General features: G+C 41.8%; 1 protein-coding gene across 1 annotated transcript; it reads left to right on the top strand.

Annotated features, from left to right (window-relative positions):
* Positions 1 to 15,378: 15,378 nt before the first annotated feature.
* On the top strand, positions 15,379 to 21,820 carry scrt1a (scratch family zinc finger 1a). The gene is made up of 2 exons (XM_071911566.2): positions 15,379 to 15,496; positions 21,045 to 21,820. Exons 1-2 carry the CDS (start codon positions 15,379 to 15,381, stop codon positions 21,818 to 21,820), a joined length of 894 nt encoding a protein of 297 aa, XP_071767667.1.
* Positions 21,821 to 23,610: the final 1,790 nt, after the last annotated feature.

The raw sequence follows: 23,610 nt of genomic DNA, 5'->3' as shown, positions 1-23,610 counted from the left end.
CACACGCACACACACACACACACACACACACACACACACACACACACACACCAACAGGCTCGTGCACAAGCAAGCGGGTCCAAGCAGATCTTCAGACTTCATGCGTCTTTGTCCTGCAATTCAAACTGCTCCCTCATCATGTGTTTATTCATTTATTTTAGCGTAAAATATTTTGTTTTCCATCTACGTTTGCCATGTAAGTCTGCAGTTCAGATCAGGATATTCAGGATAGTCTTTGTTAGGGTTGGACCGAAGCCCTCTTGATGCCTGTTCACTGTCCCACACACACACACACCAAGCTGTCCTGGGGGGGTCACAGTGTTGACCTCTTCACCTTTATGGTCAGAGGTCTCGGCCAATCAAGAGTCTAAATGTGAACAGAAGGGGCAATGGACTCCCTGGACTGTTCATTACAGCTCTGTGTGTGTGTGTGTGTGTGTGTGTGTCAGCAGGTTAAGAGCCATTCCATCGGCACCACAGAGACAGACTGAATAGACACTAATGATTGATTTTATCCTTTCACCCCGCTCCCCCTTTCTCTCTCTCTCTCTCTCTCTCTCTCTCTCTCTCTCTCTCTGTCAAAGCTGAAATCAGACTCAGAGTCACACAATACAGGAGAGACACATGAGTTGCGGGTTACAGATATACAGCATATTCACACACTGATCTGCACAGGAAAGGCTTCCTAAACACACAAACTGATTTTTATGTCAGATTTATAAGCAGTGCAATGTTCTACGTCAGACCAATCCATCTAAAATCACATTTTTATATGTGTACATTTTTTGTGATTGTTTTACTGAAAATGTTGGTTCAGAGGCAGCTTTTCTGAAAAAATTACCCGAGGTATTTGTGCCATTTTCTGTTTATTCGCAGTAAAAAGTTGAGTATTGGAAACAGTGGCATCTGCTAGTTGAAAAGTGCTTTCATTAGACTGTCAGTTGCAGTAAAACTGCGATGGTTTGTGAAAAAATCATTTTGTTAAAGGGTGGAGGAGGTTAGTGCAGCAACATTTTTCTCCACTCTTTCCCACTAAGTGATCGTATCAACAGGCTATTGGAGCATCATTGGATGTAGCAGTTTGCCAGTCTAGGGACTGTTATACTGAGTTGTTGTTCTTGCTTGGTAATGATCTCTGTCTTTTATTTCCTAGGCTGGGCTCTATTAGTTCTCTATTTAAAACCCTAAGGGGGAGGAGACCTCAGTGTGCGTAGCTATCAGCAGGGAGCACGCCTCAGTCTCTGCAGGTCTGACGGCCGCTGATAAGAGCAGCTTGATTAGCGGGCGCACACACACACACACACACCCTCACACACACACACACAGGGGCTGGTGGTAGTCTATTGTTGAGAGGACAACAGACGTCTGGGGGAGCTCAGATAATCAACCATCACACCAGATTTTACAAAGCGTTTGTGCAGAAAGCCATGACAACATGGAATAGCAGTAATAGACATCAGATTGACACAGCTAAATAAACAACAGGATAATGGCAATAAACAAGTGAAAACATAAAAATCATAAAAATATAATGGCAGGTAAATTCCGTAAAACGTGATTTAAAAGCAATTCTGTCAGGAAATAGTCATCATTAAGTTAAACCCTTTATTGGAACAAAGGGTCTTAAAGCTGCTATATGTAGCATTTTAAACATCAATATATCACTGTCAAATTAATTGTGATACCTTGCAATAACTGCTGTAAAGAAATGAGACCATAGTCGAGGCGATTGATAGTTCTATTGATTCTCAAATTTAAAACCGCATTTCCCATAAACCCAGTGGCTTTCTGTCGCAAAGAGAATGTTGCTTCTTCTCTTCCTGGCATGTTTTCTCTTTACTGAACAGGATGAACGTGCTGGAAGTGATTTTCCCTTCGGCCTTTCACTTGTTCCACCATCTGCCATCGCAAAAAACTTTAGCTTTGTTTGTGCTGGAAGAACAGCACCCTCTTCCTGTTTTGTGCTGTAAAGCAATCCAGCAGATTTCACACAAAGAGGCTGCCAAATGTCTTGGTTTGTTTGGTTACGGTAGATATACAAATGTCTCAAAATGAATGTGGTAATGATTTATTGATGTTAAAACGCTACATGTAGCACCTTTAAAATTATATTTGGTGCTAAATGCTTTGCTTCTCAGGGTTTTCCCCCAGACAATTTCAAACCAGGATTTCAGATTTTAGGAGGAGCACATACAAAGGTTGTGCTGACTGTTTTAGCCCAGCAGTGAGCCAGCTGGTCTAAGTTGACTCAGCTAAGTAACTTGAGCTAAGTTGACTTAACTGGACTCGCACTGAGCTACTTGACAAAACTGAATTAGCTCTCCCAGCACTGAGGCTGGGCTAAGAATTTGACAAACACCTTCAAAAGTGTTCAACCCTAAAACCATTAAAGCATGACTTTCTAAAACTTCTCTGTCATTTATTCCTCATTTATCCTCTCTGATCCCCTCTGCTCTCTGATCCCCTCTCCTGGTCTCTCTTCCCCCTCCCCCCCTCCTCCAAACTCTGTCCATGGCTCTGCTGTGCCGTGTTTTCCCAATTTATCCCCTCTGCTCCCCAACCCCCCCCTCCTCCCACCACACCCCCTCTTCTCCCTGTCCCGGGCCCCTTGTGTCATGGAAGTCCTTTGTTCCCTGTGCGCTATGACACACACACGCACGCATGCACACACACACACACACACACACACACACACACACAGAGTCAGGCAGTCTATCTGAACGGTCCATTAAGAGTCGCTCTAACGGTGATTGTCAGTGTATTGTCAGAGAATGTCAACAGGGACAAGCCGACTGACAAAAAGCCAAACATTTTACTAGATTCATCATTGCTATTGAATAGGAATATAGTCCTGCAGAAACATCCTATCTTAAAAAAAAAAATCATCCTTCCATGAGTTAAGAAATTAATTTTCCCCCTTAGGGTTTGACTGACACAGGACTTTCTTGATTCAATAATGATATTAAAAATTGTAGATAAAATAACTTGATTTATCCTCTAATAGAGACTTTTTCTCTTTTCTCCTTCAGTGCAGCTTTCAAAAACAGAATTGTGATGAGCAGGTGGTCTGGCTGGTCTGGTTTCTGGAGATCGCAGACGTTACATTATTATCTGTCATCTTCGCCTCAGACTAAAGGAGCCTGGACGAGAACCAGCTCTCCTCTGCTACAGTAGATACAGTATAACTCAATGGAATAAGTGCATGGCTATGCAACTCTGTGACACACTGGAATCAGCAGTATTACTCCTCGTGCTGGATGAGAGAGATAGGGCGCAGGAGGGAGAGGGAGAGAGAGAGAGAGAGAGAGAGAGAGAGAGCGAGAGAAAAGAGACAGAGAGGTTCAGAGAAAAATAAGGAAGAAGACAGAAAATGATTGATTGGCGCCTGTGTGTGTGTATTTGTGTGAAACTTCTATTTGATATTCTCTTCCTGATCCATTTACTGTTTTCTATATAGCTGACCAAGAAATCCCTATGCAATAATCCACCTACTGTAAAGTATATCAGATTAAAGTATAATACAGCCCTATCAGCTAGGTGATGTTATATGGATGAGTCACTTTTCAAGCACCGGGGCCCAAAATGATTTTATGGCCTTCTGCAGGTTAATCCAATACAAAGGTATCCTGTTTTGGGAGCAAACATTGCAGGAGTTTGGGAAAGGCTTTGATTTTTGTGTTTGTTTTTACTTTTAGTATAGCATTTTGTTATGTAGTTTATTTTTGTATTAAATCAAGTATCTGTCTATCTCTCTCTACTGTATCTCTCTCTCTTTCACTATCTATCTATCTATCTTTCTATGAACAGTTGACTTCTTCAGACTTTTGGCAACAAGACCCGATATTAAAGCTCCAATCCAGGATTTTAATTATTTATTTACATGAAGAGTGTTAGGAGCAGTGTGACTGTAATCTAGTTAGAACTAGTTCCCTTTGGAGCTTATTTGGACTCTCTCTGTTCCAAATACATCTGAAGTTATGGCTCAGTTCAATCTAAAAGCCAGTAATTTCAACCTTCAGTATCTATGGCTGAAGTTACACTTGTCATTTTGCCGTGATATTTGAGCTCTGAGTGAAAATTTCAGATTTTTATAAGGTTATATCGCTGTATGTCCATACGGCTGAGTGTCCTGTGGCTGTATTCATTTCAATCTGTGTCAGCATTACTTCTTCCTGCTCTCTCTCTCTTCATGGTGCATACAGATTGTGACTGAATTGGGTCCAAACTATGTACAAGTCTGATGACAATGTGAGCAAAATCCATTTTTTGTGTCCAGATTTGTTACTCAAAGCGTCCTACAGTAAATGGACTGTAAACAGTTGCATTGAAATAACAAATTAGTAGTAACTGCAGCCTGTGAGGTCTCTCTGTGGCTCCAGTTAACAGGCTAAGCTGTAGCTATAGGTCGGATCTTGTTTTACTTCCAGACGGCAGAGGGTGGAGCAACAGAAGAGAGTTTGAAGTTTGAAGAGACTGATTTTTTTGATTTTTTTTGTCCCACTTTCATCATCCTCCGTAACTCAAAACACGTGTCTGTTTAATTTTTTTACAGACATTATGAGCGTATCAAAAGCTCACACAATAAATCTGAGACAGAAAAAGTGTCTTCATTTTAATTAGTCTAAAATCTAAAAATAAACACAGTGTTTCATTAAGGGACGCCGTAACTGCAATTACGTGTCGTGCCTTCGCAACTGTCAGAGAGCGAACCTCCTGTTTCCCACACACACACAACAGCGGCTTAACAAGATGGCACAGGAGGTTTAACAAGCCGGTTACTTTCTTGCCTCTCTGACTAATATGTTCGTTTCCATGGTAACAAAACATTGTTATTTGACAATCCACTCTTAACTGTCACCTCTTCATCTTTTTTCTATCTCTCCTCTCTCTCTCTCTCCATCCCTCTGTCTCAGCATCCCTCCCTCTCTATCTCTCTGTCTTTATACTTTCATCTCCTCTCTCTTGTCTCTCTCTCTCTCTCTCTCTCTCTCTCCCCCCCGTCCTCTCTTCATCCTTGTCCTTCCTCTTCTTGCTCATTCTCTTTCTCTCTCACCATCTCTCTCTGTCTCTCTCTCCCTCTATCCATCTCAACCTATCCCCCTCTACTTCCTTCATTATAAAGCTAAGAGGATTTGGTGGTACTGTGTGTGTGTGTGTGTATGTGTATGTGTGTGTGTGTGTGTGTGTGTGTGTGTGTGTGTGTGTGTGTGTGTGCGTGTGTGCGTGCGTGTGTGTGTGTGTGTGTGTGTGTGTGTGTGTGTGCCCATGTCCCCAGACCCAATTAACCCTCTGAATCTTCTCTCTCTGCTGAGTTACACTGCATTCTGGTCTAAGTGAGAGTTGATTCAAATGACAAAGACATTATAATATTCTGAAAACTAGAAACTAAAAAATAGACAAACACGACCATTCTCATCAATTATTACCACTGTAACGTTATTTAATTGCATGAACTTCGCCAGAACAGTTGCTATTGAATAATATACAATAAAGGCCATTGCAGTAAACCGTGTTAAAACAAATAACTACAAACAATAAAGGAAGATTGATTTATGTGAAAATTGAATCATTGTCATGTTTAATACATAATTATATTACATATTACATTTTATCTAACTCCCTATGGAGAGGTCAAGCCTTTTTCTCACTGAGCTTTGACCACAGCGACCAGAGGATGATGTGATAACTTGTTTGTCAGGATATTAAGCAGATTTACTGTTTATCTATTTTACTGTTACTTCCCATCTATCTGTAGTTTTCAGCAGCTCTATTCACTTGAGACAGTCTGCAGGAATACACTTCCTGCATTGTAAAAAGAAAAACATTGTTTCACCAAGTGTGGCTGCAAGCCACACTTGGTGAAACAATGTCCAAGAAATGACAAAAGCGAGCACAGTTATTGTCAGAAGTGTATGACAGTAAATTCAAACACACACATGTTCACAAGCATACGCATACGCACACGCACACACACACACACACACACACACACACGCACACATGCACACACACGTGCACACACACACACACACACACACACACACACACACACACACACACACAAAGCTTCAGATATAGGTGTCAAGGGGCTATTGAAGGTATCAGGTGTGAGCCAGCTGTGAACACAGACTGTTTAATAAGCCTGCTGTGTTTGAATTAATGAGCGATCTGCCTGTCTTGCCCTGGTCTTGGGTTACAAAACTGGCTTTCACACTCAAAAAGTAATACAGTAATAGGAAAAAGTGGAGACTAGTGAACAGGTACAGATGCATTCTGTGGTATAAAAGCTCCTGTGGAGTTTCTAGTATATGAAAACAGTTGAAATGGGCCTATCTATATGTCTGTTTATATCTATCTGTCTCCCTGCCTGTTCCCCTGTCTGTCTGTCTGCCTGTCTGTCTGTCTGTCTGTCTGTCTGTCTGTCTGTCTGTCTGTCTGTCTGTCTGGCAGTGCCTTTGGCCATCAATTACACTACCAGAATTAGTATGTGGCATGTTGAGCAAAAATGAGAGCTAAATATCAAATAAAAGCTTTTGAGGAAATTGATTTACTGAATGCTGAAATCATTTTGTAAAACAACACACACACTTATAGCTCTAACTAAAAAAACATAGTTGGAGCCAGAAAGGCCAGAATGGCTCCAAATAATACAGAGACTAAGTCTACTCATAATGCTTCATGGGTTGACACTTTAAATGTCACTGTGTCAAGTTTAAGTTCTTTTTAAAAGTAAATGACTAGATTTAAGCAAGCTTACATCGTTTCTTTGTTTTGGCCCTCCTGTAAAGTTTTCCAGTACCTATGATCCAGGTGAAATAGGTCAGAAGTAGTCCAAACACTTTGATGCCCTTAACATTTTCAGAATTGGAGCTATTTCAGAGATGATACCGATTGGCCACAGCAGCCACTTTTCTTTACAGAGCTTTACCAGCAAATGGCAAAATGACAGCACTGAAAAAAAAATGTCTCTACACCTATATTTTGATGGCTAGGGAATACAATAATGGTACGACAACATCAGAAGATGTTCAGCTCATTATGTAATGGCAAATTCAATGATACTGTGTACAAAAATATAGTGAAATTGCAGAGAACTGAGAACATTGCTGATTTACCATTTATGACAATCAAACAGAATCCAACTACTACAGTTTCCCTCGACAGTGCAAGGACTTTTATTATGAAACAGGGAACAGATTATTCAAAAACGAATCCCCACCTCTGTTAGAAAACTTTCTCATACTTGAGAGCTATCTAATTTGCTGGTGTTCATTCTCCAGTCTCCTCCACACTGACAGAGAGCTGTGCTAACCAGCGATGCTTTTAAGACATCCTTTCTTATTGTCACATTTCAAAAGCTCAAGAGAGGGGCCTGGATGTTTTATTTCTGTTGCTTGTGCGAGCCCCAGAAGGGATTTCCCAGGAGATAATTTCCCACCTGGAGTGCCTTATCATTCTATTGTATGGTCGCATCAGCAGCCATGAGGACATCGGTCACCACGGTACAGCTTGAACTCTTCACAAAAAGGGCAGAAAAACGGATGAAATCCCTCTCACCAGGACGGTCTGGTGCCGCACGCCAAGAGAGCTGTGCAGATAGTATTGGGGACTAAACGTGGCTCCAAACATACAGTGCCATCTCCGGCAGATTGGGTTTGTGTGGCCCATCCTTCCCCCAGCAAGTCAGTTATCACTTGAGCTTTTGAAATGTGGCAAAGAAAGGATGTCTGGGCACTGCAGGTGCTTAAAGCATCACTGAGCACAGCTCTCTGTCACTATGGAGACTGAAGAATGAACACCAACAAGTTAGATCTCAAGTATGAGAAAGTTTTCTAACAGAGGTGGAGATTCATTTTGAATAATCTGTTCCCAGTTTAATAATAAAAGTCCTTGCACTATCAAGGAGAAGTGCATTTCTTGGATTTCTGTGTTTGACTGTCATAGATAGTATAATGGCAATGTTATTGGCTCTCTTAAAACTGCAATTTCATTGCATTTCTTTGCACAGTATCATTGAATTTGTGGTGATTACGTGGTGATTTTGAGATGGCTCCAAGTCTGAAAATGTTCAGGGCATCAAAGTGTTTATAATTTTGTTGCTTTTATGCATATCCAAAAGATGTGTGTACATTTTGCCTAGACTGTAAGCCCTTCTGGCTTCAATCCCTTGATACATTTATACTTTCAAGATACTGGCATATAACTCTTATATTCACAAAGTCAACATGCTGACCTTAGATCTTCCTTCTACAAATTTGCTACAAATTTGCTACAAAAGGTTCATGTATCATCACTTGTTTGAAGTCTGGGGGTATCAGGTGGCTCAGTTTATATGGACCCAATTATCTTTCTGCCTGTCTATCACTCATTCTGTCTCTCTGCTTGTTTACCTGTCTGTCTGTCTCTCTGTCTGTCTTAAAGCCGCAACATAAAGCCATACAATTTGAGGCAATGTGGAAAACAATTTTGGCAACGAATTTTAACATTTTAAGTTAATCATGTTAATATCAACATTGCTGAGGTCAATAATTACATGTCTATAGACATCAATATTCAAATCCCATGCTAACTGGCTGGAATTGTATTTGTTGTGTGGCAATAAGCTCATGGTATATCCTTCGAGGAGGAACTGGGAATGGGGGCTAGCTAATTTCAGTGGCATAACTCTTTGTAGATAGATGTCCGCAAGTCTAGAGGGTATCAGCTGTCTCATATCACCCTACTATAATGAGCCACATGTGACTAGTTAATATGGACCCAACTATAGGTCTCGATTGCTCTCTATCTGTCTCTGTGTTGTCTACCTCTATGCTTGTCTGTCTGCCTTAAACTCATGTTTCATGAGAAATAATTTGAGGCTGTCATCGCAATTATGATTAGAACCAGCAACATTGCTCTGTAGCCCACTATGTTATCCAAAATGATTTTGGTTAGGGTTAGTTCCCATCCCTGCTAGAGACAATACTGTGCCCATTTTTGATAGCTCCAAATGTTTCCTGTGTATCATCACCTAAAGTTAGACTCTCCTAAACTTCTCCTAAATGTAAAAATAATGGGATGCATTATTGATTCCTGTAGGGAAATTCTGCTTTTGTTTCCCCTCCTCCACAGAGAGGTCAGAGGTCAGGGTCAGCTACAGAGCAGCGCCCCTGCAGCTGGTAGGGATTCATTGTCTTGCTCAAGGAAAGGTTTGACCCTCCGGTTTGAACCTCCTCCAGGTGAAGGACCGTCTCTGTACTCGATGTGCCACCCTGTCCCCTTCCTGGTGGTTCAGTAGGCTACCAAACACTTGTGATATGGGTTCAAATCCGACTTTTGTCAGATTTGAACACACATCAGAGAGAGAGGGGAGGTGAGAAAACTTTTGTCTAGTCATCTCCCCTCTCTCTCTCATCTGTCCCGTCTCTCTCCACTGTCTATAAAAGCAGAAATTACATAAAATAATTCCTGGGGTGCCGTAGTCTTGAGGGTATCAGGTGCTTTGTACGGCCCTTTCCTAATGAGCCACATGTGACCAGTTAAAAAGGACCCATCTGATCTGCCCATTCGCCTCATTACCACCCAATACATATTAATGTCCAGGGTCACATCTTATACATACAACATACATATTCATAGCACACACGCAGGGTCATATATGTATCTTAATGACATGGACATGACATGTTTAGTGGTGATATGCTGTTCTATTCTTCTCTGTTGTGTTTTATTAGGCTCTGTTTTGTTTTGTTCTGCTCTGCTCTGATCTACTTACTTCTGTTGTTCTTTATTTTGTTCCGTCATGTTCTGTACTTCGATTTTGGTGATTTTCATGTTTTAAAATCAACTGAAGGATGACATGGTCTTCTGTGGGTTGAGAAACTTCTTCGACAAATTGGGCTTATGAAACCCTTTCAAAACCCATTGGATGAAACAAAAACAAAGAAAAGAGAAGAAAATAATCACAAAATCTATAAAATACTAAAATACATGGTGGTCAATCTGAAACCAAGGCTGTTTTTCTTAGTTCCTGAAAAGTTGACATTTAGGATATAAAAGGGTTTTCACTGGACAGCGACAATAATTAATGGCCAGGATTTGACTTATCATTTTCATGCTTTGGCAGTACTAGTGCGTTGTGTTGCGTTGCGTTGCGTTGCGTTGCGTTGCGTTGCGTTGCGTTGCGTTGCGTTGCGTTGCGTTGCGTTGATACAATAGCTGCATGATACACCATCGTCAACATCAAATCAACATGAATTGCCTTACTCACAAGTATTGACATTGGACGAGTAGATGAATAGATGAATGACTTGATGCTTTTACTTATGGACTTCATTTGCAGACAGGTGTTACAACAACAGATTAATATGATAGATGTGTATTGGTTGAAATCAAAGTCAGCGTTGTCCATCACTACCTTTATCTACCCACTGTGACAGTCATGTTACTGCGGACTATGTCTCTCTCTCTCTCTCTCTCTCTCTCTCTCTCTCTCTCTCTCTCTCTCTACACATTCAAAACCCCATTTGACCTTCCATTTGTCCTCTATAAGTCGTTTCCCCCTCTCTCTCTTTATTTTTCTCTCTGTGCATTCTCTACCTCTCTTTCTCTCCCTCTCTCTTTGTTTCTCTCTTTCTTCCCCCCCTCCCCTCTGTTTCTCTCCTCTCTCCTGCTCTATATCGCTCTCTGTCAGTTGTTGTTTACAAACCCTTTCATCTGGATATTACTTAATATGTAAAACCCTTCTATTTGAATAGATTTTTATTTAAAACCCTGTCATTTGAATAGCTCTTTAAAAGACAGAGGAATGAAAAGTCAACAAGGACCTCTGATTGTGATTCCTGACAGGACACACACACGCACACACACACACACACACACACACACACACACATACACACACACACACACACACCGCCTGTCTGTCTACGTGCATCCAAGTCTATTATTATGCTAATGAGTCTCCAGTCTCCGCATGTCCCCACAGTCTCCGCACACACACACTCTCTAACACACACACACACACACACACACACACACACTCAGAGCCATATTTCGCTGAGCTCAGCAGTATAGCTGCACTCCCGGGCTAGAGGGAAAAATAACGAGGAGTGGACAATTTCACCACCATAGAAATAGACTGGATAGAATGGACACTTCCTGGTGCGTCACTGATCGCCGCAGAGAGCTACAGCAAGTGAGAAAAAACACTCGTCCTCCGCCTACAGATTCTCTTCCAAACTATGTATTTTTGGATTCATACTGAACCAAATCTAAACATCTTTTTTTTTGCATTTTTGTTGGCCCATCATGATGTTAGCCATGATGCCTTTTCCATATTTGTCTCTCTCTTTAGTCCACAGACTGTAAAATGAGTAGAAAGGATTAATCACTTTTTAGTGCTAAAGAGAGAATGGTAACGCTAGCTGTACCATGGGTCATGTAATCTCTTTTGGTACACCTTTTGGTACATAAAGTCTGTTTATTTTTCATTTATGTTTTAGGCATTTAGTTCCAGTTACAATGAGTGAGCCGGTAGCGGTTCAGTGTCTTGCTCAAGGGCACATGGCTGTTGATGGACACATAGTCTGCCACGTGGATCAAACCTGTGTGGACAGTGCATGCGACTGTAAAACTTTGAATTTTCAACCCCAACTCCAAACTTAAAATTATTTTATTTAGAGTTATTTTTGAAAGCACTGAATCTGTAATTTATTTTGGTATCATATATTTGGTAACATATATTCTTAACTCAAAATATGGGTCCAATAGTAGTGTGATTTATTGATCCCTGTAGGGAAACTGTCTTTGCTCTTGCCTTCCTCCACAGGGAGGTCAGAGGTCAGGCTCAGCTACAGAGCAGCAGCCCTGCAGCTGGTAGGGATGCAGTGTGTTGCTCAAGGACACTTCAGCAGGGTGGGTGCATGAGGGTTTGAACCTGGTCATCCACTTGACGGATGGTCTCCCTGCTCACTACATCGCCATGCTGCCCACTGTTTTACTTCAAATGTTACAACTTTTAGCAACATAAACAAACCTTTTCAATGAATCAACACATAAGCAAAGCCAGTAGGGGGTTTTGGGTGGCAATGTTTCAACAGATGGCACCGTACAGCAATACAGAATGGGGCTATTGATCAAATAAACACCTAAAGAGAGACAGACAGACAGACAGAAAGATAGAAAGCATGTATACATGGAGTTAAAGCAATATTCTGCACCCCTCCTACACACACACACACACACACACACACACACACACACACACACACACACAGACTCACAAGCTGCCATCAATAGAGTTTTAAAAAATCACATGCTGTCACACACAGACTCTCTCTCTCTCTCTCTCTCTCTCTCTCTCTCTCTCTCCTCTCTCTCTCTCTCTCTCTCTCTCATTTATCAATGAGCTATAAAAACAGGTTCACTCCAAAGGCCTCAGTGGGTAGACCTTACATAAACAGACACGTCAGTGAATTACATCACTCACTATCTTGCCTGCTTTGTTTGTGTGCGTTTGTATGGGGGTGGGACTGTGTGTATATTTGTGTGCACATGTGCGTCTCTGTCTGTTGCTTGTGAGTAAAAAAGGGGGAAGTCTGTGTGTATGAGTGTGTCTTGTCTGTACTGGCTCATGCCTACTAGAAAGTGTGTGCTGAAATGCCAAAACAGTGCATCGCCCATGCATACTGCAGCATCTCTCTTTGTCTCTCTCTCTCTCTCTCACACACACACACACACACACACACACACACTCCACGTGCACAGCTGGTGAAGGAAAACAAAAAATGTGCATTGTGTAACACAAAGCACTGAGATGCTCTCAAATTGTTTCTCTCTCTCCCTCTCTCTCTCTCTCTGGCTCTGCAAGAGACCATTCAGTAAAAACACCTTCTAATTTTCAGCACACACCTCATTTGCATAAAATAAAAACCATTGGCTAATGACGAGTACAGATTTACATAAGGACAAGCCTATTGGCTCCGGAGGAGCAGGGATTTGCATAAAGGGAACTCCATTGGTCGACTGGGGTGTGATGTAAAAGCATTGACCTGTATGTTCGGGGCCACAACAAGTTGGTTTTTACTGGTTGGTTTGATGGTTGTCAGTCCCTCAGAAAGGCTGCAAATCACTGGGAGGGAGGGCGAATTTATTTTTTCTTGTTTGTTTTTTGTCTTGAAGCAACAATGTTTCTATAACATGTACTACTCCTTACAAAAAAGTCACATCTTCTATCTTCCGTATGTCTCTCCTTACCTCCTATTTTATGTATTTTCCTCTTTCATCATTCACAAGAATAGCCTACTGTCAGTGAACTATTGGTCTTGTAATTTTGGTGATCTAGAAGTTTAAGTTTATTCTACTCTTGTTTTCAAGTCACTCTGGATAAATGGTGATAATATGCTGAAAATATGACAGAATCAGATCAGAATACACTTCTAGGTTTCCGCCAAAAAGTCAATGGATACATTGGCTACTTTTTGATTTGCAATTTTGCTGACAATTATGACCAACAATAGCCTATTGTTTCTTGATGCTATTGCTCCTAATCTATTTCCATCTTGAGGATCCCCAATGGTCCCCGGACCCCACTTTGGAAAACCACGAAAACAAACCTTTAATTTCTTTCATTTCAATGCCAGAAAATCAGTGAGAATGCGCCCGCAAAACTACGTCATTAAATTCCTCCCCGGCCATCACCGCGCGCTGCTGCTGGTCCCACAAGACAAGATGCTCTTTTTTTTTTTTTTTCCTCTGATGGATAAAATTAAGCACTTCCATCTCTCTCTCTCTCTCTCTCTCTCTCTCTCTCTCTCTCTCTCTCTCTCGTCCTATAAAGCCGCAACAGCTGATCTCGCGCCTCAGAAAGACCCGCACCTCCGCACGCGCCGAGAGGAAAAGAGAGAGAGAGAGAAAGACAGAGAGAGAGAGAGAGAGAAAGCGGAGGAGAGGAGGACAAGAGAGGAGGAAGAGAGCGAGAAAGAGAGAGAGAGAGCAACGGGGGAAAAGAGAGATAAAACCAACACGCCAACTGGTCTTCCAAGTGAACAGTTTTTGAACAATATTTGAGCAATATTGACGTTTTTTAAGGGACTGTGATGCAATTTTCGCCTGGTGTTTTCCCCAAGAGAAGAAGTCTCATTCCGGAGGTGTCAAACGGTTTCCCGGATTCCAACGGTTGTCTTTTTGCATCCCTTTAACCTTCGTTTCTTTCTGACCGTTACCTGTCTTTCTCTCGCTTTTTACCCCCTTTTTTATGGTGTTGACACATCCAACAGTTTCTTTTCTTTTCTTTTTGAAAGGTTTATACAGATTGTTTTGATTCCCTGCGTGGGAATTTCCCCGAAGTGTGTTTCGCTCCCAACGGACCAAAATCTCGGATCCCAGTGCCGTTTCACCGTCGTGTAGAACTGTGTGGAGGAATAACGACACAAACCGGTCGTCTTTTTTTTTTTTACGTTTTATTTTTGGTTCTTCCTTTTTCCTCACCTCTCCTTTCTGCTCTCGTGCTGAAGGGACAGCAGCACGCGGAGAAACGGTTGAGACACACACACACAGAGAGAGAGAGAGAGAGAGAGAGAGAGAGAGAGAGAGAGAGAGAAAACGGAGGCTCGCGCTGGTAAAAAAAGGGGAGCTGTCCGGTGCTGAAACCACGAGACTGACTGCACGCGAGGAGCCAGGAACTGTTTGCTGGGAGCTGTCCGCGTGCTTACCGACAACGGTTTCTCATTGGAGCGACAGAATTCGTCTTCTTCTGTTTGAAGCAATGGAATAAAAAACAAACAAACAAACAAGACAACACGGCTGTTATTTTTTACTGGAGTTTCAGTCCTCCATGTTGCCGGGGCGATAGCCATACAGGAACTGATTTACAAACAAAGAAACTGATTTATTACCCTTTATTTTTTTCTTTTGTTTTTCGTTTCTGACCTTTCGGAGCTCCACAAGTGTTCCAGTGGAGTGGTGTCGGAGGGGAAAAAGACTAAAAGACTATTTCCATGCACACAGAAAGTGTGTCTGTATGTGACGAACCTGAGCAAAAAAAAAAATTATGCTTAGATACTGAAACAAGATAACTAGACACGTCAGGAGCGCTTGGTTTATCTGATCTTAAAAGCCATGTCTCCACTTTCGAGGCTGTTTGAGTGTTTGATAAGATGAAACAAGCGCACCTCAAGTAGTTGAAACCAGGAAGTATTTGGAAAGACAGGTGATTAAGGTGACACCTTCAGGTTGTTTTTGCTCAGGTTTGGGGTGAGTTGGAAGAGTGTGTGTGTGTGTGTGTGCGTGTGTGTGTGTGTGTAAGTGAGAGAGAGAGATAGAAAGAGAGAGAGAGAGAGAGAGAGAGAGAGTGTGTGTGTGTGTGTCTATGTGCATTGGTACCAACACTGTACCATCATGCCTCGGTCTTTCTTGGTGAAGAAAGTGAAGTTGGATGATTTTTCGGCTGCGGAGCTGGAGAGCTCTTATGGCAGAAGAGAGGAGCTTAGTCTGCGATTCCATCATCATGACAAAGGTTAGTAACACACACACACACACACACACACACAAAGTTAGCCACATATCCTTAGGGGTTTTTATCCCCAAATTAAAAGTCTTAGTCATAGCATAGGATGTTTCAGAAGGAGGAGGAAGGGGGTGTGGGGTGTCAAACTCTTGTCAACAACCCAAAAATACATGAATCACAGAGCTTCTTGTCAAACCCTTTTTACAAAGATTGTTTTCAAGGCATTTCTGCTTTATTTAACAGCAGAGACAGACAGGAAAGATGGCAGACAGATACACAACTAATTGAAACCCACAATTTTAGCCCACTGAAACCATGAAATCCCAACCCATTAAACTCTGAAAGCTATAATACATAGGCATCGTTTTCAAGTAACATAATGTGATGTAATGTGTGATACTTTATCGATCACTGTAGGGAAATTCCCTTTTCGCTTGATCACTTCCACAGGGAAGTCAGAGGTCAGAGGTCAGGGTCAGTTACAGAGCAGCACTCCTGGAGCTGGTAGGGATTCAGTGTTGTGCCTAAAGGCTCAGCAGCAGGGTGGATGCTTGATGACACAGGGGTTGAACCCAGGCTCTGTCTGCCTCCCTGCTTGCTGTGCCACCCTGCTGCACCTAACATAGATGAGTATTTTTGCAAACATTACTGACAGTTTTTTGTTGCTACAGCACCGTAGGCTTCAAGAGCCAAATTCAGGTCAGTCAGCTGGATGAGAGTAAGAGATGATTTCACTCCTCTATACCTGTATGCCATCAAACTTTATCACAGGGTGGTAAAAATCATTTTCTACACATTATACCTGTTCTTTACTGATCAGTACCCAATTAATAAAAGGAAAGGAAACATTTTACTAGTGTTTAAATTTAACTTATAAGTACGAATCGTCACATTTTGGCTTTGATTTTTCACACTCTCATAATCCTCTTTTTGTATGCAAATTAATTTTGATGACACCACACAATGGAAAAAAGTACTTCTGGTTCATCATCTCTTAGTTTGTATGGACTGCTGCGATATGTTATTTATGGTGATATATACATCTAAATAGTTTTATGATCGGAAGACAACAAATACATACAGTTGCTAACATTAACTAGCAAGCCAAGTAGCCTAAAATTATTCTCCACAGAAGAGATGAAGGCAGCTGATCCACTAGGGAGCCAGACATCACATTCAAATAAATTATGCTAATTAATTATGTCTTTATGTCATTGCCACAAATATGCCATGGGACTCTCTATTGCTCTATTGCCCACTATGTTATTCAAATGAGTTTGTCCCATGCAGCTGCCAATCACTTTCCAAGATTTAGGCAATATTGCCCATCTACATGTATCATGGTCCTTAGAATGGGGATACATGGGCAGCATACAGTGTTGAGTCAACGGAGATGGACAATATTGCTTAAAACTTTCATAGGAATTTGTATTGATAAAGTATTGATAAAATTGTTCATCTACTATATTGCCTGACAGTATTGCCCATGTATCATGGATGCTAGGCAGCACAGTTTTTATGTGTAACCACCTAAATAAAAATGTGACCTTTCAAAAAAAAAAAAGAAATGTCAGACAAAATATGTTGTATTCCGTACTGCATAAGGCTCCTGGAAGTCTCCCAGCACCGTCTGCTCCTTGCTCAGTGTTTCTGAACGGATTCTGACAGTCTTAAATTTGTTCTTAAAGGTTGTTGTGTTCTCTGAAAACCAGGGGAACCCTTCCTCCTCTAACAGGACCTTCATCAGTTAGGGGTTAGGACTCTAATGCCGGTATCAACCTTGGTTCTATTGGTTCTATTATAACAGGGAGAGGTGTAAAACACTATTAGTACAGCCTGGTGTTTTTCACATGTATAGGTGAACATGGATGATGGAAGGGTTCATGTTAGGGTTAGGGTTTACAGTTTTCGGCATCTGCAAATGTTCACCTCCTTCAGGACGAGGTGAAGACTTTCAATGCAATAATAACAATAACAGTAACAATATCTGGTGGAACAGTGCAGCAGCAGTGCAGCTAACATGTAAAGAGTGAGGCTGCTATCCCTAGATATAAATATAACAAGAGCTTTGACTGTAGCAACTGTAGCTTGTTGCACACACACAGACACACTCAGACATGCTCAGACAGACACACACACACACACACACACACACACACAGAAACGCACTGCTGTGTTTCTGTCAACTCGGCACATTTCCCAGGCAGCTTGCACAGCTGAGTGCACAGCGTTACAACACACACACACACACACACACACACACACACACATACACAGGGAGCAGCCAGCGACCTACAAGTGTCCAAAGCACACAAGTGTGTGTCAGTTACTGCTGGGTTGGATCAAATATTAAATTGTACCTTGTAGGTTTTCTCTCTCTGTCAGCCCTCCTACTCTTTCTCTTTCTAATTCTCGCTCTATTTCAAAGACACATAGGAGACAGATAGCGATAGATTGGCAGAGTATTTTAATCTTTTATGTGTGCATTTAGCAACAGCTTACAGCTCCAATGCCAATAGAGCTCTTTGAAATGAATAATTTTCTTTGAATTGAGTTGACACAGCGAGAGAGAGACCGGGACAGATGGAGAGAGACGGAGAGAAGCAGAGACAGTGCAGAGAGACAGAGAGACAAAGCGCTTGACAGAGACACACATAAAAACAAAGAGAGAGAGGTTGAGAGACAGAGAGAGAGAGAGTGACAGGTGGCAGCAGCCTGGAAAGTCACTGGTTCAATTCTCTTAGCCGGCTGTGAAAATGTGGGTGGGGAAAACAAATGAGTAACAGCCTCCTCTTCCTCAACAACTGCTGTCAAACAGCCCTTGAGCAAGGCACTGAACCCTCAACTCAACCCTAACATGAATGTAAAGCTGTGCAGCTTCCCCCCGGCCAGCGCTGTTCTTAGTCGACTTACCTGGTTGAAACAGGGTTAAAAATGAGCACTTGATCATGTTTCAACCACATTACTCATGCTCTATAAAACACACACACACACACACACACACACACACACACACACACACACTTGCATAACCAGCCAGTTACAGTACTTTGTTCCAGAAGTGCAGTGATCGAATATTCATGATTCATGATTCTCTCTCTTTCTCCCTCCCTCCCTATTTCCTTCATTTTCTTTATCCCCCTCTATTGCTCTGTCTAAATTTAATTCGAAATGTTTATTTAATTCAAAGTGTTTAATTGGCATGAGGTTGTAAAAACAGTATTGCCAAACCATCAAAACAGAAATAATCAACGTATTTAGATGATTCATTAGCATAACATCACTTTCTCTCTTACATGCCCCCTCTTTCGCTTTGTTTCCTTATTTCTTTCTTTCTTTCTGTCTTTCTTTCTTTCTTTCTTGCTGCCTCTCTTGTCTGGCGGTGCCTGTTGTCTTTCCTCTCGCTCTACCTTCCTCTCTCTCTCTCTCTCTCTCGTTCTCTCTCCCTTTCGCTCACCATCATATTATCGACTCATATCTGAGCTTTTCTCAGAACTGCAAAATGAAATTATATTACCAGCAATAGTATCTCCTCTACTGCCTGTGTCTAAATGCTCAGAGAGTGCTAATTGAAATGGAGAGCTATTGATCGGTATAGATCCACATGGCCCATCTTGGTATCTGCAGGGTATTAGCTAACAGGCAAGCAACGCTACCAATCTCTCCTTATGCCTGTTAGAGTTGCAGTTATCAGCCTGTTGACAACAGAAGCCAGTAATGGGAAAGTTGAAACAGCTAACATCATGGCAGGCAGACAAAAATACAAGATAGTTGATTACATTTGACAACAATGATGCAAAAATTATGTGGTTTGAGTGGGGGGCAAATTTGTACACTGCTTGTGTATTTTTCCTGTTTAGCCTCGCCTCTCTGTGTGGATATATGGACTGAAAGAGCAGGAGACTGAAAGGTTTTGGCCAATTAAATGCAATAAGTGTGTTTCAGAGCATACTTCACTGCATGGGGCTACTGTAAGAGTAGACTATACACCCCCATCTCTCTCTCTCTCTCTCCCTCTCTCTCTCTCTCTCTCTCTCTCTCTCCCTCCCTCTTTCCCTCTCTCTCTCTCTCTCTCTCTCTCTCACACACACACACACACACAAATGTCTGCATGGTTGAAAAGATTCCCTTTAAAATGTCATTTATATCAGATTACAGATTACAGCCTGCTTAAAACTGTAATAGAGTCTAGGTTACTTAAATTCCATGACCTAATCTGATTACTTTGCCTCAAAAGTCCATAGTATTTGAAGTTAAATTGTTAGAGTGTTAATTGAATGGGAGATAGTATACAGAGAGGGAGAAAGGAAGGTCTTGGATAGTGTACAGTACCGTCAGTTTGCCCTTGAGCAAGGCACTGAACGCCCAGCTGCTGTAACAGAGATGCTCAGCGTCCAACAGTGGAAGACTGGTTGTACTTGTGACTGTGTGCAGCTGTGCGACTGTCAAAAAAGGTGCAGCTGAAGAAGAGCAAGTGTGCTCAGTGAACCCTTCTCTAAAAAATAAAGGTTTCCCACTGTGGAGAAAGGCATAAAAGCACTATACTAGCACTATAAATACCACACCGACTGCTGCTTTTTCCTTCTTCTTCTTTACTTCTATGCACGGATCCAATAATGGCTGTGTTTTAGACATATTTTCACCCAGTATTTGTGCTTTGTGGGCTAGGGAATGGACTAGGGTTGTATCCTCTGTCTCTGTTTGGACGTGTGTGTGTGTGTGTGTGTGTTAGTGTCAATCTGTGAAAAGGAAAGTCCACACTAAAGCAGAATCCACATGTTGTTCCTATGATCTTGGGCCGTCCAATCGATATTTAGAAACCAGAGAAGCAAGGCTGTGATCTGTAATGTTATCATGAGACAAAACCTGGAGCTGCTCTCTTAATAATGAATGAGTTTGAGTGAGTGGGTTTGACTTTGTGGACTGTGTTTTTACAATTACATGAGATTTGTTTCGTTGTAGTAGTAGCAGTGATGAACCGATGAGTATAAAATCATCCTCGATGCTCTTAGTGTTTTTGACCAACATATTGTCCAAGGAGCAGCTGCAGGTTTTGACCCTTGGTGACTCTCTTATTCCTGGTTTAAGGCAAAACTTGTTCATGTTCATTAAGACTGAACTGTCAAAGGAATAACATTGATGCATTCTTTTTAAGGGTGAATTTTCCCTTTAAGTTTCTGTATGTAGACCAGCTAACTATGTTGATACTCAACTATCAGGTGACGAACCTAACCCTAACCCCAACCCTAACCCCATTTTCAAACATTAACCCAACACTAACATTAACCTTAAGCCCAGACACTGAATATCTATAGACTACTTTTCACACAGTGATGAGTATCACTTGAAAGTCAGTAGACTTTTAAGTGACACATTAAAGTCATTTGATAGGTGATAGATGAGTACCAACATTGGACTATCCAAATAAAGTGTGCCCAAATTTTCACTATTGAATCACACTGTCAGATTCTCTAACCAATCAATTTCCACTTTCAAATCAACCCCCCTTGAACAATAATTAACCTATATATCTCTATATCTCTCTGTGTCTCTCCAGGCTATGTCAACGATTATCTGAGCCCGTCTCCCTATGACGATGTTGTGGGTAGCGAGTCGTCCGTCATCACTAAAGTTCCCTCCCCGGGCCACTCATCAATCATCTATGACCGACTCAACAGCACCTACAACGATATCCACAGCGATATCCACGGTGACTCGGACCAGCCGGACAGCCCGCGGTCCGAGGTGTCATCATCGGCCGGTGGATACATCAACGGGGACGCGGCCGTGAGCGAGGGATACACGGTGGATGCCTTCTTTATCACGGACGGACGGTCACGAAGGAAAGCCTTGGCAAACCCCAGAGGAAGCATCCAGAGGCATTCCTGCAGCGAGTGCGGTAAAACCTACGCCACGTCATCCAATCTCAGCCGGCACAAGCAGACGCACAGGAGCATAGATAGCAAGATGGCTAAGAAGTGCCCCACGTGTGGGAAAGTGTACGTTTCCATGCCTGCGATGGCCATGCACCTGCTGACCCACGACCTCAAGCACAAGTGCGACGTGTGCGGTAAAGCGTTCAGCCGGCCGTGGCTTCTGCAGGGGCACATGCGCTCGCACACGGGGGAGAAGCCGTTCGGGTGCGCGCACTGCGGGAAGGCGTTCGCCGACCGGTCGAACCTGCGCGCTCACATGCAGACCCATTCGGCCTTCAAGCACTACAAGTGCAAACGGTGCGACAAGACGTTCGCGCTCAAGAGCTACCTGAACAAGCATTACGAGTCGGCGTGCTTCAAGGGAGCTTTCTCGCCTCTCAGCTCACTGGGGGAATGATGGATTAAATAAGGATGGAGAGTGTTTGTTTTTTTTATCAGATTTTATTGGCCTGCCTCCCTCCTGTTTTCCCTGATTGGATCACTAGGCAAATGATGGACAAAAACAGATTGAAGAAGCGTCCATTTTATCAAGACCCTTCATATCCCTCCCTCATCTCCTCCTTCCTCCTCTAGGAAGCGGGGTAAAATCATGCGTAGTACATCTCCAACACTTGATTTACATTGATTTATCTTCCGCTTTGATAAAATAAGTCCCCTTTTGAGGCTGTTTGAGTATCTGTGAAGATAAATAAAGCACAGTACATCTAGATATATCCAGATCTATTTACGTCCAGATCTGTCCTCATCACTCTTTTTTTTTGGCCCATGACAAAATGACACAAAAGCACAGCCGTCTCCCATCTCTCTCTCTTATATCACTGGAGAACATTTGGAATTTAAAGCATGAATCGAATCTTCTGATTTCTTGCGATGAGATTCAACAGACCTTCACAAACACAAAAGTACTAACATGATATTTTTTCACATTATTTTAATGCTGTTTCTGCTTTGTTTGTTTTTTATTAAACAAACATTTGGAATCTAAGAAAGCATCGTGAACAAGTTGCTTTTACTGACACTGAACTTGAACTGAACTTACTAAGAGGGATGCAAAAAGGCTCAAGAAAAGGAGATACATCAGAAGAGTGAAAGGACATGGTGTTCGCTCTCTACAATGAAACAAAACACTGTACCCTGGTTTACCTATACTGTACCTAGTATCATACAGTATCAGCACCCTTTGGTTTCCATTGGAGCACTGCACAGGTTTGTTGCTGTTATAGGAGACGGATATGCAGCAAGCTTTGAAAGTGTGTCCAGTACCAAATATGTTTGCATATGTTACTAGTGGGAGACCTTGCATAACCGCACTGTACTGCAGACAACATATAATCAACAAACCAAGTATAGGTACAGCATAGTACGCTTGTGTAGTGGAAAAATCATTTCACACAGATGAAATATCAACATGATTTTTTTTTTCCTTTTGCAAGACTCACATATGGACACAGACACTGAAGCTGTTTTTTTCTTAAAGGTTATTTTTGGCATTTGTGCTGTAATTGCCAGTACACAGTGGAAAGTGGCAGGGAATATGGGAGACAGAGGGCAGAAGATGTGCGATCAGGATCCTGAACTGGACTCCAAGGCCAGGATCACATGGCCTGCACCCCCCCACCCCCCACCCCCCCACTGAGCCACCAGGGTATTCCTCGAAAAACAATGTTTTCCTATAGACTAAATACTAAATATGATGTAATTTATTTTTCCTTTTCACAAGATTCAAATGAGGATGTAGGCATTGAAAATGTCTTGATTTTTCTCTAAAGGTCAAACCTTTTTTCCTTTTTTTGTGTTGGATAATAGTATTCTTGTCGCCAGTGGGCCACACAGTATTCAGCTTTGACGTTTAAAGTCTCTCTTATGTATCTATTTATTGCCTAATTTATTGATTTTGTAAAGTTTTTTGTAGATTTATTGATTTGCACTTTAATTTGTTATAGTTTTTGCCTTTGTTACAAATATGCCAAAGCATTTGACACTTTCTAATTACTGAATAACTTCTTACTTTTGTCCGCCACTTTAATTATAAAAAACTACTGCATGCAAAAAATAACAATAGCCTAATAATGGAATCTATGCCAATTTTATGACTCTTTGGGATATTTTGCCAAACTTCTTAGATATAGGCAAATTAAGCAAATTTCTTTCTTGGGCAATATTTCATTCATAACCGATAGAGCAATA

Source organism: Centroberyx gerrardi, chromosome 19, assembly GCF_048128805.1.
Source record: "Centroberyx gerrardi isolate f3 chromosome 19, fCenGer3.hap1.cur.20231027, whole genome shotgun sequence".
Taxonomy (NCBI): domain Eukaryota; kingdom Metazoa; phylum Chordata; class Actinopteri; order Beryciformes; family Berycidae; genus Centroberyx; species Centroberyx gerrardi.
Note: the sequence above shows the minus strand (reverse complement) of the source record. Positions and strands in the feature narration are given on the sequence as shown.